Source organism: Heterocephalus glaber, unplaced genomic scaffold (assembly GCF_053883595.1).
Source record: "Heterocephalus glaber isolate CG9 unplaced genomic scaffold, H.glaber_assembly_v1.0 deba00001608, whole genome shotgun sequence".
NCBI lineage: Eukaryota > Metazoa > Chordata > Mammalia > Rodentia > Bathyergidae > Heterocephalus > Heterocephalus glaber.
In genome coordinates, this window is record NW_028258379.1 from 33,684,998 (window position 1) to 33,702,575 (window position 17,578).

Consider the following 17,578-nt stretch of genomic DNA (forward strand, 5'->3'; position numbering starts at 1 on the left):
GAGAAAATGGAAAAATAGGAAGAAAATCTTTGTAAATAGGGAGGACTGGAGGGGTCGAAGGGAGGGCTGGGCAAGGGTGAAAAATAAGAACCAAGAGAGACTATGTAAAGGTGCAAATTTCCAATGATGAATGTCATTATATTGTATACCTAAAATGTACCAATGATTAGAATGAATAATCGAAAATGTAAAATAGGAAGAAAAGGTCCAAAGGGGTAGGGGTAGTGGGAGGGGCAGGGGAAAGGAACGAAGGGAAAGGAAAAATGCTGAGAAATGGAAAAAATGGAAATAAAGTCTTTGTAAATAGGGAAGGGTGGAGGGGGTGAATGGAGGGCTAGGAATGGGGAAAAAATAAGAAGCAAGATGCATTATGTAAAGGTACGATTCCCAATGAGAAATGCAATTGTGTTGTATACCTAAAATGTACCAACAAAAGAATTTAATTAAAAAAATTAAAGGTGATATCTCCTTTAGTTTATTACAAACTTCTGTAGGGAAAGGTCCACTTTAATATCTAATACTCTCCATAGTAACTGGCAAAGTACCTTGAAAATAATAACTGAAAAATAATTGTGTTGTATACCTACAATGTACCAATAAAAGAATTTAATAATAAAAAAAAAAAAAAGACAAGCTCCAGAGACCAGCAGGGAACACAACCGCAGGCTCAGGGCTCCGTGTCACACTGGCTGCAGCTGCACCTTGGCTGAGGTGGAGCAGCCCTCTGCCCCCGCAGTGTGCCCAAAGGCTCTCACTGTGGGCACAAGAGCAGAGAAAAGGAGCTTTTGAACCCGAGGTGGAGGCAGGACTCCCAGGAGCTAAGGCACCCGCAGGGGTCTGGAGCCTGCTCCCCGCCTCGTCCCAGCAGTGACTTCAAAGAGAGGCTGCCCAGGAAGATGGGCAACTAGGGAGTGACCCCCAGAGCAACTCAGAGCCCCCAAGCCTGGCCCTGCTCTTTGGTTCCCATGCTGTCTAGGTCATTTCGGGAAGTTTGGGGGATTTGTTCCCCCACAAATTGTCCTGGCTTCATCAATATAGCACCACTGTGCAGTAAATGAGCACACTTGTTCCAGAGGCCTCTGCTTTGGTTTCAAAAATATATGATGAATAGAGGGCTTGCATGGCAAAGTAGGTTGCTGACAGAAACAATCCAGATATTGCATTAATTACACCCAGAGAGGGTGTGTGGCTGTGTGTGGCTTTCTGGCTTCTGTGTGGTGTCCCTGCTGAATGTCCTCTGAGGTTGATCTGGTAGGGGGTGTCCACGTGCTTCACACGGGGCATGTGTTCCCATCACCAGGCCCTTGCTGATGCTGTCACACTGACTAAAAGGCTCTGCCTGAGATACCATGTGGCACAGTGGAAAGTGCACTGACCTGAGATCCTGGGGACGGGTCCTTAGCTCGGTGTCCCTGGACAGGCACTTCCTGTGTCAGCCAGAGTTGAGGGAATGCAAGTGACAGAACCCAGTGGGACTGAGTCATGCGGGAAAGGGCAGGCTCGGCAGGGTCTAGGGAGTGAAAGGAAGAGAAGCAGCTGTCTGGAGGCAGGGTAAGCCTGCTGCGCAGTGGAGTGGTCTGGGAGCAGACACCCATAGGAGAGTTCCCTGCTCCACTGTTATCTTCCTTGGGCAAATCAGCCTCTGGCATTTACTGCTTCCATTCCTCTGCTAGAGGTGGAAACTCAGATTCAGAGAGTGCCTTCGATGGGCGGAGCTGCATTCCAGTTCGCTCCTTGGCTGGAGGAGGTGGCACTTTGACTGACAGTTTCCCAGGGTGGCCCATCACCGGAAGAGGCAGTTCCCCCAAAGAACTTGGGGTACTCTCATCAGGAGTGTGAATGGAGGTTGGGTGGGAGAAACCTACACTTCCCCTCTGGAGGCTCAGGCTCCCCCTCTGAAGGTGGACACAGTGGTACCCATCTCTGCAGTCCGTGTGGGACCACAGAGCAGCTGTGCAGAGCAGCTGTGCACCTGTGAATGATGCCCCAGGCCAACAGCCCTGCAGTTGGAGCAGGGTAGGAACCGATGTTTGTGGCTGCCTGTCTGAGCCGGAAGGTGCTTCCTTCCTAGGGAGGGAGAGGGACATTCAGACACCGCTTCCCATCTGATCTTCACAAGCAGCCTGTTGCCCACACAGGAAGCCACCTCAGAGGAGCTCGACTGTCCCATGGCCGTGGACGCTGTGGCATCCACCTCAGATACCTCAGGTATGGGTCCTGAAGACACGGTGGCAGTCACATTTCAGGGGCTGAGGCATATTCCCAGAGAGGCACTGTGTCCCTCACGTGGCCCCCTGTGGAATTCCTCCGCCTGCTCTCTGCCCCCGGGCTACACACATGGTTCTGCTTTTCCCCTGAAAGAGCATCACCTGCATTCACTTGAAGTCGTTTGACAGTGAACAAGGGACCAGATGCTGGGACACGGCTTCCCCCTCACTCTCCTAGAGAGGAATAAGGATTTAATTTTTGCTTTTCTTAAAAAATAATAGTTCTGAGGGCAGGAGGATGTGTGAAATCCAAGGGAAATCACAGGCAATGTGCAGAGAACTCTTGGTTCCCAGATGCCTGACAGGTGACCTCAGAAAACCAGCCCTGCTCACAGGTAGGAACTGCCAGAAACCCTTTGTAGCCAGGGACATTGTGGAGCAGAATTAGCAAGACCCCTGCCTTGTCACCTGGGACCTGTCACTGTGTTTGGCAGCATTTAAGAAACAGTCCCCATCACTGCCAGTTAAGAGGAACATCAATTTTAATAGAGAGGTATTGTCAAAGTTCAGCCGCATGGCCTCAGTGGAAAAGGTCACCCTTCCTCGGAGCATATGCATTCCTCTTCCCCCCCAAGTCAGGCAGGGGTGTGCGGAAGGGAGCAGCTGCTTTCACCACTGAGTGGCAACCTCCTCACTCACAGGCCTGGGAAAGAGGCTTTAGACTGTTGTGGAACTGACGCTCTAAAATAAAAAAACTGAGAAAGATGACCACCTCTCACCGAACCTCAAATCCCCCTCCTGTTGTGTGCTTCCTTGGGCTATTTCGTGACTATGTACATTTTTAGCAGGTGAGCACACTTGGTGCATGCAAATCGCAAGCCGTGAAACCCTAGAGAACAGGGGCATTTGATGGGAAATCAGGTCTCTGCCAATCTTTACCAAGATGCGCTGATGCTGTGGGGAGGAAGACACCAGCTCATGCAGCCCTGGTGCCGGGCGGGACTGTCTCCTGCACCTCCCATGTGTGGCAGCTGGTGCGCGGCTGCTGGGAACACTTCCAGGTGGCCTCTCCACCAGCCTCTGCTGGACTCTTCACATCTTGGCCTCAGAGCCCCACGTGCCACAAAAGCAGACAGAAGTCCACGTGCACAAGTGCTCGCCAAGCCCATGTGCGCGTGACCTTCGCTGCTGTCCCTTGGCCAAAGCCAGTCCCACGGTGGACGCAGAGTGAAGGAACGAGCGGTGACTGCAGGTGACCGCCATCCCCCAGCACCCCGCCCTGTCTCCACTCTCCCCCAGAACAGCTTCTGGTTTGATGGTCCCGAGCTCCTGACCTCCCTCCATGGCACTCAGCACACCTGGGCTCATCTGCATAATGAATGTCCATGTGTCTGTCCTCTTTCTCTGCCACTGCCCTGGGGCGCTGCACAGTGGCTGGCACAAGGCAGCTGCTCTGAGGAGCCCTGGTGAGGGAAGTGGGAAGAAGGAAAAAAGGAGCACAGAGAGGGAGCGAGGGAAGAAGGCCTGTGGAACGCCAAGGGACTTCTCTGACACAGCACAAACATCTGGGCAGAACATCTGGGCAAACCCACTGTCCTCACTTTAGCTTCTGCCACTGGGCTCCTCCTGCTCCCTCTGTCACCTTCCCACCACCCCTCTTTGCTCGCCCAGCCCTAGGTCCCCTCATCTGCCGCTCAAGGCACCCTCAGTTCAAGCACCTTCCTGCCCCTTCCTCCTGAGTGTCGCATGACTCACAAAGACCACCCCCTCATGAGCATGTCCCCCATCATCCCAGCTGAACACCCCACCTGTCCCTCCGGGGATCCAGGACAGGTGTATGGAAATTTCCAACTAACAGGTGAGACTCGGGACTCCAGGAAGCTTTGTGTCCATGGTCACTCCAAGTCCTACCAGGAAGAGGTGGAGCTGGCACACCCCGAGGGCCAACAGCACACGCAACTGCCACAGTCCAGTTGGCCTGCAGGGAAGGTCTCCACCCCTCCCTGGAGTAGGTGGGCTCACAGAGCCTGTAGGGGAGTGCTTTGAATGACCAACCCCATTCTGGGGTTCAGGCACTGCAGGGCCATATTGGACCTGGGCACTGGCAGAGGGAGGGCAGCTGGCAGGACAGAGGAAAAGCCTGTCTTCTCCCGCCTTCCAGAGTGACTGAGCCCCAGGACAGGCGATGCTCCGGTGGGCAGGGAGTGGGTGTGTCTTGTTTAGGGGAGATGAGCCCTATTCTCAAAGGAGAAGGGGCTCCTAAAGTCTCAGGCGAGTCAGGTAGGTCAGCTGGCAATCAGGGAGCCAGTGTCCCTGCGGTCAGGCCCAGTCCTCCTACTGCCTTCGCAGCCCCACCTCCTTGTATAGCTGCCTTCCAGAGCTTTTGACCCACCCAGGGAAGACAACCAACTGACCAGTGAGAGGGCAAGGGCCCAAATTCAGGCCCAGGAGGGAGGGGACTGGCAGGAGCAGATGGGGCTCAGCCCGACCCAGGAGGACCTTTCATCCCACACTAAGACTCTTTAGAACCTCACTTCCGTCTGCCTTCAGATAGGATCCTAAGAGCTTTGTGAGCCCACCCTAACTAGTAGAACTGTACTGCAGGCTTGCTGACTCCCATTGTAGAAAAAGAATTTTCGGGATGCAAAAGAGTTATTTGGCAGAAATGTAAAGGATATGTTCAAAGAAACAGAGCATGGGCCCTCCAGAGAGAGAGCGACCTTATGATCCAAAGCTGGTTTATTTATGGGTTCCTGGGGTGTCTTCAAGATGGGTGATCCAGGCTGTGTGCTCCTGCTGTTGGTCACGGTGACCATCTGGTGTCACCCACCTGGCCGGCGATGTCGGCATGCAAACCATTTCCATGTGTGCTGAAGTCGAGGTCTGCTACTCATGAATAACTGTGGCTTCCTTGAGGGCGGAGGTGTCACCCAATTTACAAACTTGCTGTGCCTTTAAGACTCTTAGAAATTTTTTTGTTTTGTTTTTAGTTCTCTGGAAGGAAAAAAAAAAGCTTAAGAAACTTTCATGTTCCAAAGCTGAAGTTTTTCTTAAAAGCACAATTTAAAAATTCTGATTCATCCTTATCCCCTTTCTCCCTGTCTTTATCATTTCTGTCCTACCTCACCTCGACCCTGCCTGATGTGGATGGGTGTGCTGAGTAGCTGTGACCAGCACCCTGGACCTGAAGTGACATCATCAGGAATCCTGCTCCACAGAAGAGCTGGCTCAGAAATAGCTTGCTAAGTTGGCTCCAGAGGGTCTGGCACAGATGCTGCATGCACATTTGCTTTGTTAAGGTAAGCAGTACTTACACAATGTGGTTGGCCACCTGGACCATGCAGGGCCCTCTTCTCAGGTGAGCCAGGATGGACAGTCCTGCGGGCCCAGGGACCAAGCTCTGAGTGACACCAGCCCTCAGGGCTTGTCAGCTGCCCCAGCACACTGAGTGGCCCTTGCTGTGTGTGCCTGCTCTGTGCCGGGAAAGGGTCTGCAAGCCCCACGTCAAAAGGGCAGGAATTGAGGCCCCTTTGGGGTAAGTTGCTTCCCCAAGGCCTCAGGGAAGGAAGTGGAGAGTCAGGATTTGAACCCGTGCTGGCTGTTTGATTGCCGGTGTGGTGCTCCAAACACCAGGCAGCCTCCTTCCTGCAGGCCAGGCGCTGGGGGCCATGGGAAAAAGGCTTGGTGCAGTATTCCCTCCCAGCTCCCTACCCTTGCAACTGGGCAGTTCTGTGCCCATATTTCTGCTCACCTGCCTCACCCTTCCCTGCCCTTCCTCTCCACCAGGGCTCGCCAACCTCCCTCCACAAGCGAGCAGACTGGAGGGATGCACGCCAGCCTGGGGTGTCTTCCATTTGCTCTGGATTGGCCCAGTGCCCTTGCTCTGGTGACACTGGTCTTGTTCCGATGGCGCCCTCCCCCAGTGTGTTTCTAACTGGAGTGGTCCCACTTAGTAACTTTCACCCATTCAAAGGACCAAAGGTTGCTGCCACTGAACGGAGAGGTCAGACCTGGCTTCTGTGCAGCATCCGGTGTGAGTCCCATCGTGGCTGAACTGCAACTGAAGTGACCTCAGGACGCTACTGAACTTTTCTCTCCTTAGTTTCCTCACCAATAAAACTCAGAATGATAACAGTACTCCAAAAGGTTGCTGGACTAAGTGAGGTAATAAATGCAAAGCATGGACACAGTCCTGGGGAAATGACAGTTCTCCATGTCAGCACACAGGAAGACAAGAGATGCAATTAAATTCAATTAAACTGCACTGAGGCAGTGAGTGGCACTTCAGGGCCGGCCCAGGGATTTTATTTGCATCAAGCGCTGACTTTAAAAGAATCCTGCTCCAGATTATCAGCAACAGAGTTTGCTTTTGATTTCAAAAGGTGAAAAAATTTATACATATTTCTGCAAACATCTCGTCTAGGTAGTTTCTTTCTGCATAGTATCTTCTCCCCTCTACATCTTTATATTGCCAATATCTCACTCTTAATGGGGCAAAAAGTTTATCATTTGCTTCCCTGGAAAAGGTACACTCCTTAAATAGAATTCTCATATCGACCGAAATATTAGCCATGCTGTCTCCAGGGAGGCCGCCTTTGACTGTTCAAACCCTGGAGAAATGAAGGGTTGTATTTGTGGAAACTGCAGCATCCGGTGCTGTCTACTTAGGAAAGCAGAATTTTTAAACCACCCACCAACACCTCCACACTATAAAAGTTAATAAAATCTCTGAGAATACATTACTCTTTTACATTACAGGTACTCGCCCAAGTTCAGGAGCAGTTCTTCTTCCAAATGTGGTTCATCTCGTGCTGTGGAAATGATCTGGCTTTGGCCAAAGCCTGGGTTCTCCATATGCTGGTCTCTGTCCTCACACAATCCAACCAGGTGGAGTCTGGAGACCCCACTGTACCATGGCAGCAATGAGGTTAGGAATACAGCTGAGGCCGCACGGCTCAAAGGAGCCAAAGCAGGACTGGCCCCTCCACTCCTGTCCACCGCGCTGTGTCACAAGCCTCCATCCTTGTGCTGGCTCTTGGAGTCTTGTGTCTCAGCATCTACCATTCTCATGGCCCACGGGGTCCTGGGGGAAGGTGGCAAAGGGGGTGTAAAATTTAGCAGAAAGAAATCAGCAGTCAGGCCAAACCCTGACTCTTCCAGCACAGCAGAGGCCCTGTTGCTCTTTAGGAGTCCAGGGCTTGGGAGGATCAGGAGTTAGTCATGGGGAAAGCGTAAATGGACTTTATTCATGCTCGCAATGGACGCTGGTCAAGCACTGGTCAACATGAGTCCAACAGTTCCGCTTTCAAGGCATCTCTGGGAGGGTACAGCAAAGTGGGTGCTCTGGTTCGGATCTCAGGTGTCCCCCAAACACAGACAGGATGACCGGCTGTGCCCTGCCACATGTTCCTGTCAAGGCAACAGGGCCAACCAATCACAGACTCAGCTCGAAAACCACGAGCCCAGCCGTGTGCGTGATGGCACATGCCTGTAATCCCAGAACTCGGGAAGCTGAGGCAGGAGGAACATGATGAGTTGCAGGCCAGCATGGGGTACAAAGTGAGTTTGAGGCCAGCCTGAACTGCACAATGAGACCCTGTCTCAAAAAAGCCAATAATAATAATATTAATATGCCTGCCTCGCAAGCGCAAGGTCTTGAGTTCAATCCCGGTACAAAATAATAAAATAATAATAATAATAATAATAATAAAGCCATGCACCAAAATAAGCTTTCCTTCTCTCTAAGCTGAGTATCTCAGGTATCTGTAACAGTAAGAGAAAGGTGAGTGGGTGGCACATGGAAGTGTGTACTGGAAGCGGAGGTGTGCAGAGTGCTGCAGAATTCCTTAGCCTGCCTGGCTCCTGCACTTCCGGGCTGACAGGTACAGGCTGCATTGTACCACTCTCCTGTCACTGAGCCCTGCACAGCTCCCGACAGCCGGCCTCATGTTGCCCAAACCTTTCCACACCAGGACTAAAGGACAATGGTAGAGCCCTGTTCCAGTCCTGTTGGGAACCAGGCCACACTGGAGCATAGTCAGGCCATGAATGGATAGTCAACTGATGTTTGCTGAATGAATAAATGAGGAGTCTTTATGTCATAGTGCAGCCTAGTGACATCATAATGTAGAGTGCTCTACCCAGATGTTCTTGAAGAATGATTATTGGTCAACCTAGCTAGGATCCAATATAACCTTTTTTAGACAGGGTCTCACTATGTAGTTCAGGCTAGCTATGAACTCACTATGTAGCCCAGGCTGGCCTTGAACTCAGCACAATCCTCCTGCCTCCCAAGTGCTAGGATATCAGGTGTGCATACCATACTGGCCCCCATTATAACTTCTTTTTTTTTTTCGGTACTGGGGATTGAACTGAGGACCTTGCACTTGCAAGGCAGGTGTGGTGCCATGGAGTTAAATCCCTGGCCCCCCATTACAATTTCTTAATTGGGCATCATTTGAAATTCCTAAAGATGTTTACATGGTGATGAGTTATTATTTTAATGAAATAATACTTGAAAAATGTCACCTACACGTGCCTAATATGACTAATTCCACAGCTAAGCACCAGTCTGGGTGCAGAGTCGGTAGTGAGAACTTCAGGGCAAAGCCAGGTGGCCTTACGCTCCCATCCTGGACAGCTGACTTGGCAGATCTGACCCCTGCCTGCCTGGCCTTGGGGTTACGGCTGCGTGGAGAGGCAACGCCTCTGTCTCAGCCCATCACACTTCTGTCCAGACAGACACCGGGAGGGAACTCTGGGGTTCGCTTCTGTAGTTTCTATTAGTTCCTACAGTGGTCTGGGGGCAGAGATGTAAACCTCTATCCGGGCTTCCTGCCCAAACTCAGTCCTGTACACAAAGGCAGAAGAGCCCTGGGGCCAGGAGTTTCAAAGAGGTTCCGTCCTGTCTCTGACTCCAAGTCCCTCCCTCAGCCGAAATCAGATTTAAACAAGGTCAAGGATTCTAGAAGAACCCAGCAACTTTGTAAGCATGGTGTCTGGAAACCGCCATGAAGCCAAGGATTCGGGCAGCGTACTTTTCCTTCCCCAAAAAAACGTAAAAGAAGAGCACTGTTAGTCCACAAAGAGGCCAAATTCCCGAGTCCCTTGGAGTCAGACACCCCTCCCTCGCAGGCTGTGCACACCAGGAAGGGGACATGGGGGTTGGCATTTGCCTTCCCACTGCAAACATGGCTTGACCACTTCCCAGTTTACTTGGCCCTAGGACATGAGGATCAACTGGTGCTCATTTGGCCCCCACTTCCTAAGTTCAGGCCTAGAATTAGAGTCATTCATTCATGCATTTGTTCATCATGGAGGCGTCTATGTGCCAGGCTAGTACACCAAGTACACAAATGGAGACGTGTGAAAGACACAGCCTTGTTTTCACAGCCTTCTCCGTTTATGGAGGAACCATCAAGTATGCACAATGTGCAATGCGGACACGGGGCCCCAGGGTGAGATTGTATCTAACACCATGGAAGTGGTACCGGGAGGCATTCGGCTGGCCCGGGGTGTCTGAGAAGTTCTCCTGAGGTGGTTGTGATAGAGAAGGAATAAACTAGGCAAAGGTGAGAGGAGGAATCAGGGCATAGCATTCAAGGGGAACACATCAAGCAAAAACCTGGAGGTGACCTGATGTATTAGTCTACTTTCTGTTACTATAAGTAAGCATCAGAAGCTGGGTAACTTGTAAAGAAAAGAGGCTTATTTAGCTCACAGTTTTTGAGGTTTAAAGTCCAAACAGCACAGCACCAGCTCTGGCAAAGGCCCCCTGGCCACACTACATTCACAGTGGCTGGCATCCTAGTGGGGACACGTGGGATGAGACACATCTCGTGGGAGCCAGGAACCCAGAAAGCAGAAGCAGTGAGGTTTGATCTTTATATACCAATCCACTCTTCCAAGGACAACCAGAGACCTCTGAAAACGACTTTACTCTCTTCCAAGGGGAACATCCCCAGCAGACCCAAGATGTCCCAAACACCTTTCAGGGGTCCCACAGTCTCCCCAGTTGCCACTTGGGGGACCCAACTTCCAATACGTGAACGCTTGGGGTCTAAACACATCCAAACTGTAGCACTGCGTGGCCAGGACCTGCAGCAGCTGTTACTGAATCAAGTGGGAGCCAGGGCTGATGGGAGCCTCTGTGCCCCAGAGTTCAGTGAATCCATGTTGGGGTCCACCCTCGTGATCAGGGCTGGCCTCCATGCTCCTCTGAAAACCACCTGAAATTCTTTCCAGACCGCACCTGGCACACACTTGGTGCTCAATCAGTGGCGATGGTCATCCTCCCAGCCCAGGAGCTGCCACTGCCTGTGCGATGTGGCCTCCACCCCAGGAGGCTCTGTCAGTCATCATGGTGTCACACAGAGTGGCCTGTCCAGTGGCTCAAGCCCACAGCACAAGGTCTCAGCCAGGCTCTCTGCCTCCCACTTCCTGATGGACAGGAAGCTGTCTCTGCTCTTAGCTTCGTGAAGAGAATGATTTTCTGTGCAACTTTGGCCCACAGCAATTACAGAAAATAGACTGGAGTCTAAAAACAGGGAGGTGGCTAGCAGATGGGGCAAATTAAGGATGATGCCTGGCTGCAGGAGGAAGAGGCAGCCCTGCTCCTGGAGGGTGACAGGACCATGCTTTTAAGAACCAAGACAGTGACTGGACAGATCCCACCACGCCTCGGCTCCTGCCCTGGCCCCGGGGGTTCTGCTCCTCCTGAGGTCAGTCCCGTGCTGACCTCTGCCTCCACCCCAGGTCCTCCCCCAAGTTGGCTACCCCTTCCCGGAGCTCCTGTGGTGATTCCCACCCCCTCCTCCCCTAGGGTAACCTCACTCCTGGGTGACCAGCTAGCTCAGCACACCCTGACCACTTTTACCCTGTGGAGGAGCCATATTGAAAGCCATTTTCTAGAAAGGGACAGAGCCCTGAGCTCAGAACACGTGGCTGGCACCTCCTGCTCCTAGGTCACTTCTCTGCCTTGGGTAACTTCCACGTCTCCGGGCCTCCCTCTTTCCAGAGACACAGGAGTTGTGGGCCCCAAAGAAGATAAAACCCGGGACTTCTCAAGAGTTAACAGAAGGGAGGGGCCGAAAGGCCTATCCTTGCATTTTCCTGTCAGAGGACATCGGAGGTGAGGGAGGTACCGCAGCTCCTGGGAGTTGGGCTGTTTCTTACCCCTCTCAGAACCTGGGGTCACAACTGGGGCCGGAAATGGCTTCCACCATCCAGAACAAGGAAAAAGGCCATTCCTTCTCCACGAGGCCCCCACTTAGGAGCCCCCAACCCATCTCCAACCACTTGAGTTTGCCCCCACCCAGGCCACTGCCAGTGTCCCAGGCCTCCAGGGGTCAGGGCAGGGCTTGGGCACTGTCCCTCCGCGAAGAGCTGCTTTCCACGGGGTCCTAGGGGACCCGCGGATGGGGGGGCGGGGTCCATACCGCGACGGGAGCGAGGTGCTGGGGGCAGGACCAGACCTGGGGACCAGGTCCTGGGGCCCGGGCTGCGTCCCCCGGCCCACCGCCACCTGAAACATCACAATCCGGGGGCCGGGACCCAGCGCCCCAACAATCCCGCCGACGCACGAGGGGGAGGGAGAAAGTCCGCGGCTGTGGCCCCCTCCTCCAGCCCTTCGGCCTCCTCCGCCCGCCTCCTCCCGCCTCCTCCCGCCGCGGCCGCGCCCCCGCCCCCGCCCCCGCCCCCGCCCCCGCGTGGGGCACTGAGCGCAGGCCAGGCGCCCCCGCCCCCCCCCGCCGCAGCCCCGCCCCGCTCCGCCCCGCGGCGCCCTCGCCCGGTGCGAGCCGCTCGCGCCCGCCGCTCTTCAACCGCCGCCGCCGGCGCCCCGGCCCGCCGCCCGCGCTTCATGGCTGCGCAGGAATGGGACTGGTTCCAGCGCGAGGAGCTCATCGGGCAGATCAGCGACATCCGCGTGCAGAACCTGCAAGGTAGGCGGCCGGCCGAGGGAGCGCGGCCCCGGCCCGGCCCGGGCCCGACCTCCCCTCGTGCGGCCGCCCTCGGCGGGGCTGGGACACCGGCCCCCCGGCCCCGTCACTGGGCCCCCTCCGGTTTGGAGTGGCCCAGGGGGTGGGGCGGCGCACGTGCGTGCGAGTGCGCGCGCGCGAGTGTGTGTGTGTGTGTGTGTGTGTGTGTGCGCGCGTGTGCGTGCGTGTGTGTCTAGGGCTCCTCAGGGGGGCGTCGCCACCTCCCTCCAGCCACAGCAGCGACTTTGGAGAAGTTTGTGCTTGGGCCCATGGGGGCGGTGGCCCAGGTTAGGAGGGGAGGAAAAGTGCAGCTGTGTGCGTGTGTGCGTGTGTGTGTACACTTCCTGAGCACCTTTGCGGCTAGGGGCGTTGAAGGGGGCGCCCCTGGAAGTTGAGCTGGAGTTGGGGGCGCAGAGAAGTGGTGGGAGCCAAGGGACCTTCCTGTGCCCTGCAGGCTGAGGACTTCCGTGGAGTGGAGGGGCCAGGACCTCCCCTTCCTTACCCTGCCTGGCCAAGGGTGCACCTAAAGGAAGCTGCGACCGGGAGAAAGAGAAACCGGGGACCAGCGAGTCTGCCGCGGGCAGTGCCACGGAAGACGCTGTTTCTCTTGCAAAAGAGCGTGCTGGGTGCACACTTAGAAAGCACAGACTTTTGAAGCGGGGAAAACCCACCCGTGCCCCGAGTGCATTTCTGCCCGCTTTCCTCAGGGACTGCAGAAGCAGGCGAAGGTTACTTCTGGCCTCTTCACGTCCTTTGCCCCGTGCACGGGAGTTTCTCCGTCCCATTCCCCAGCGGGTTTGGGCTTCTGGAGGTTGAAGTGGCTGGAAACCAGCCAGGAGTCCGGCCAAGATGCAGTTGCTTCCCTGCTGGGGGCGGGGAAGCCTGGGGTGCAGGCTGGGGCCGGCCAGTGGTCGGGTTTAGACATTACACCTGATAGAATGTGGCCCGGAGCTCACGTGGACCTGCTCCGCCCAGGCTGGGCAAGGACATGCAGGCAGAGGTGACCTGCACAGGAGCGGGACTCGGGGTGGGCACTGGGGACTGAGTGTGCTTTGGGCCTCTCTGCTGTCTTCTGGCTGTGATTTGTGTCAAAGGAGAAGGGTTGGACTGGGCATGTGGAAAACTATCCCTTTTGACAATAAACTGAACCTCAGGTCTTGTTGCCAGAGAAGAATCAACATCGTATTTAGGGGTGGACATTAGTTTGGGCTGTCGGCGGGGCATGAGTGTGTGTGTGTGTGTGTGTGTGTGTGTGTCTGTCCATCCAGGGAGTCACCCAATATTTAATGAGCACATACTAACTAACGGGTGCTTGTTGCAACAAGTTCCTGCAGCATCAACTCCCAGCTGAAAAGCCAGGTGTTGTGAAGGGATATTCAGCCACATGAGCCTCTACTTTGACAGGATGGGGACAACTTGAGGTGGGTCCTGAAGGTTGAGGAGTTTATGAGTTACAATTTGAACATCACTGGGCTTTGCTGTAGAAAAAATAAAGTGTGTACATGTGCTATCATATGTATGTATTACATATGTGTATAATGAACACAGGTGTAAGCTCAACACACGTAGGTATGGGTCCACTCATGTAATTTCCACCATGTGGATTGCCAGCACCTTTGATGTTGCCTTGACTCCCTTCCCAGTCGGTTACGTCCCTTGTCCCCCAAGGTAACCACTGCTCTGATCCGTTTTGCCATGGGTTAGTTTGGCCTCTGGAAGTTGGTATCAAGTTGAGGGTGCAGTGTGTCTTCTTTAGATCCACACTTCTTGGGATGATGACGGATCTGTGTGCTGGTTGGCATCGAAGTTCCTCTTTCTTGCTGAGTTCCGGTCCAGTGTGTGTGGGCTGCTGTTGGGTGGTCTGTCCATCCACTGAGGGCCGAGTGGTCTGGAGGTGTCTTGAGGGGACTCAGCCCGGTCCATGTCCTCGGAGGGGGTCGGCCCTGTGGGGCTGCTGGGGCGAGCGGCTTGCTCTTTCTCCAGTGTTGTGGAGCACAGACTGGGAGCAGAGTGTGAGGTGGGAAGCTAACTTCTCCAACTTTTCCCTGGGTGCTCAACAGACACGTCCTCCCCTTGCTTCTGTGGCTCTCAGGAAGTCCCAGCTACAGGTTCAAGTTTCAGAGCATTTGCAAGACCAGCCGGGGGTGTGGGCCGGCTAGATGCATCTGGATGATCAGATGGGGGCCACTGGCGAATTCAGGTGGGTGACAACTAGGGAGGCAGGCCATGCCCAGGCCAGGGGCCGCTTCATAAGCTTTGCATTGACTCAGCACAGGTAGTAGAGGTCATGGTGGTGGCCGGCCAGGTAGAGTGGGAGTTCAGGAATCTGTAATCATGGGGATGCAGGAGGACTCAGGGCCTTGATCTGCAGGCAGCAGCTGCTGTCAGGGTCAGGCAGTCCTGATGCTTTACAGAAAGTCTGTCTTCTCTCCTGGTCCTGGACTCCTGGATGGGCAGATCTGGGGTCAGCAATGAGAGATGGCCCAGAGGTTATGGCCTCTGGAACATTGCATTTCTGGGAAGAGTGGTTTGGTAATAGACATGTGTCTTCCTGCCTTGTATCTGTCTATGCAAGCTGACTCGGACCTGTGCTGGCCTCTGCTCACTTGTTCATCCAGGGCTTTCGTCTGTCTCCCCCACAACTGTGGGGTTCTGGAGTCCGTGCAGCTGGGGTTGTGATTTGGGTGACCACCCTGCAAGGCGCGCTGGGATGAAGACCCCTGACTTGCCTGTGGGGGTCAGGTCAGCTGGACGAGAAGCATGGCCCAGGATACCTGTTGCTCTGTCACCCCCCTCCCCATGGGACACGCTGCAGACGGAGGTCTCGCAGGGATGGCCATAAGATGTTAGTAAGCAAAGGCTTTCCTGTCCCTCTGGGCACAGACTGCCCATGCCACCCTCACAAGATCCCTTGCAAGGAGATGGGGGCGGCCCAAGCTGCTGACCTTTTAAGAGAAGAGAAGATGGAACTGCAGGATGTTGGTGGCCTATGCCTGGTGGCCCCTGCCTGGTGGCCCCTGGTTCCTTGGAGCCATGTGGGGTGGAATTGAGCTTAGAGGTGTCCAGCAGCTGGTCTGTGCCTCAGCTCTGCTGGCTGTGGCGGGGAGGGCTGCAGCATCCTTCTGAGGCCAAGGCCACTTTGCTGCCCTCTCCCTCTTTGCTGAGTGCTCCACCTATTCCGGGCTCACTCTGCTGCAGGGTGGCAAATGGGGATCAGGCCAGGGTTTAGAAGATGCTCCTGTGCGTTAGGAGGCCCCAGATCCACACCCCTTCCCCGTCCGGCTTCACAGGTGTGGGCCCAGATCGTCACATCTTGGAGACACTGGAGGATGAAAAGCTGGTTGTAGTCGCTGTCCTTAAGAAGCAAAAAGCTGTGGTGGGCACCTGGCCAGACTGGGGCTCGGGTTGCCTGACTCTGGCAGCACAGGGATCAGCTCCGTTTTGGGCTTTTGAGGACGGATGCTCATTCTTGGCCTTCCTGTGCCAGCGCAGCTTGGCCAGGCTGGGCAGGTGGAGGTTCGGGTTTGGGTTGAGCTGGGGAGGGACAGAGAGATCCGCTCCTGGCCCATGGGCAGTGTCCATCAGCCCTGCTGGCTGCTGGTCCCCATGCCACATTCCCACCCTCAGGCTGAGTTTGCCCAGGTCATGGGCCTGTGAGTGGAGCTGGGATTGGAGCCCAGGCCATATGAGGAGCCTGTGAGTTGCCTGTCCTCGGCATACAGAGAAAGGGCTTTAAGTTCATGGCGAAGGGCCTCCCAGGGGAGGGCACATTGGACCTGGGCACACTTGATCACTGACTTCTGCATAGCCCTGTAGGGAGTCACTGGTTTGGCCCGAAGGCAGGCTCTGAGGCAGGACAGTGCTGAGTATTCCAGAAGGCTCTGCAATGGCCAAATTGTGTGTCCCCTCCCCCCTCCCCCATGGTGTCCCAGGCCCTCCTCATGCTGCTTGGACTCCACACTGATGGCTTGGTGCTTTGGGCCTTGCTTCACCTCCTCTGAGCCATCCATCCACCCCAGCCACCTAAATATGCCCCCTGTAAGCCTTCAGCAAGGTGCGTGGTCTGCAGCTGACCCTCCTGCCTGTGAGCTGGAGCACAGTGTGGTGACTGGGTCGTGCCTTGGTTCACTCAAGGAGCAGTAGTATTGTGGGCTTTGAATGCCATGATAAGAAATGGGTAGGGTTGCTTTGGCCTGGTGTCACGGCACCTGTGAGCTAAGTACCTAGAGCCCTCCCCTCTCAGCTGCTCGTGTCCCTGGCCGGAGAAGGGACGGAGCTGAGGAGGGGACCTTTCTGTCCCTCCTCCCCTGGTTCTTGGAGGTCAGACTGAATGCACTGGAGATTTCTTTTAAAACCCTTGAGAAAATCCAATACAGAGCTTCCCAGTCCTCAAGAAACTACGTGCTGGGCACTGCCCTGGGGCCTCATGCTGGGTTCTCGGGGATGAATCATCTTATGTGTGTATGTTCCTAGTAGGTCAGTCCCCGGCTTTGAGTTCGTGCCGGATTGCATGTAAAAAGTGGTGGGTTTGAGGCAGATCTTTCTTGGGGGCTTTGCACATAGAGCACTGTGGATATGAGAAACCACACACAAGATCAGGAAGCCAGGAGCCTGAGCCTGGGCCCTGCTTTGGTTGCTAACCTGCTTCGGGATCCTGGGATGCCCCTTTTACTTGCTGTTTCTGTTTTGTATTTGGAAAAGGAAAGAGTTGGGTTATCAGGGCTCAAACCCTCACCCTGAGAGGGTGATGTGAGGAGTGGCAGGGCCTGGGCAGACTGTGCCACCCGAAGCCATCTGCATTCTAGTCCCTGGCACATGGGAGGGGCTGGCCGCTGTGGGACTCTGGCTCCACTGAGCACTGCTGGCTGCATTCCCAGATTCTTGTGGCTGTCAAGTGCTGGAGACGCACTTCCACCTGTGCCTCTTGTGCAGAAAGGGCCACGGTTCCCAGCTTGGCTGTGAAAGTGCACATCGGCATGGGGTGGGCATCCTTTGATCGGGCTGCGTGGCAGTGAAAGTGCCCAGTGAGTTTAGTGACTGCCCAGGTCAGAGCAGACACAGGGCTTCACGGCTGTGCCTGTGCTGAGCAGCAAGATACCCAGCAAAGCTGTGCTATGAAGGGTTTGTCAGCAGGGAGACGGAAGCCCGAGGTCCCGCTGGCATGGACCTAGGAAGAGGTTTCACCACAAAATTGTCTGCTGGCAGCCAGGCGCCAGGTGGCCTCGACTCCATCCCAAGAGCCTTGAGCTGACCCGGCCGTGCAGCCTCATGGGTAGGTGCACATTGGACCAGACCCCCGCTCGGGGGAGGCGGTCTTTCGCCTCAGCGCCCCAGCTTTCCCGGACTGCCCTTGCTGACCTGTGCAACACTGGCCTTTCATTTCGGGGGCCCTGG

The 17,578-nt window shown here is 54.8% G+C and overlaps 1 protein-coding gene and 1 long non-coding RNA gene across 6 annotated transcripts in view; one reads left to right on the forward strand and one right to left on the reverse strand.

The window, feature by feature from the left end:
- Positions 1–4,867: 4,867 nt before the first annotated feature.
- Positions 4,868–13,038, reverse strand: LOC110345851 (uncharacterized). Of its 3 annotated transcripts, none has more exons than XR_015445127.1 (3): positions 12,856–13,038; positions 6,974–7,290; positions 4,868–5,201 (listed from the first exon to the last, which is right to left on the reverse strand). It is a non-coding gene; the product is annotated as an uncharacterized LOC110345851 (long non-coding RNA). The 3 variants fall into 3 exon arrangements; XR_015445128.1 differs by lacking the exon at positions 12,856–13,038 and adding an exon at positions 7,928–11,637; XR_015445126.1 differs by lacking the exon at positions 12,856–13,038 and adding an exon at positions 11,645–11,846 and having other exon boundaries at positions 4,869–5,201.
- Positions 11,983–17,578, forward strand: part of Clmn (calmin) — a 91,097-nt gene continuing 85,501 nt past the window's right edge. For 2 of the 3 annotated variants that reach the window (XM_013066653.3, XM_004837009.4), the window contains exon 1: positions 11,983–12,148. In XM_013066653.3, coding sequence (XP_012922107.2) covers positions 12,067–12,148 — 82 coding nt within the window. In that variant the 5' untranslated portion in view covers positions 11,983–12,066. The remainder of the gene's footprint in view (positions 12,149–17,578) is intronic. The other variant, XM_087195524.1, reaches the window with a different exon arrangement.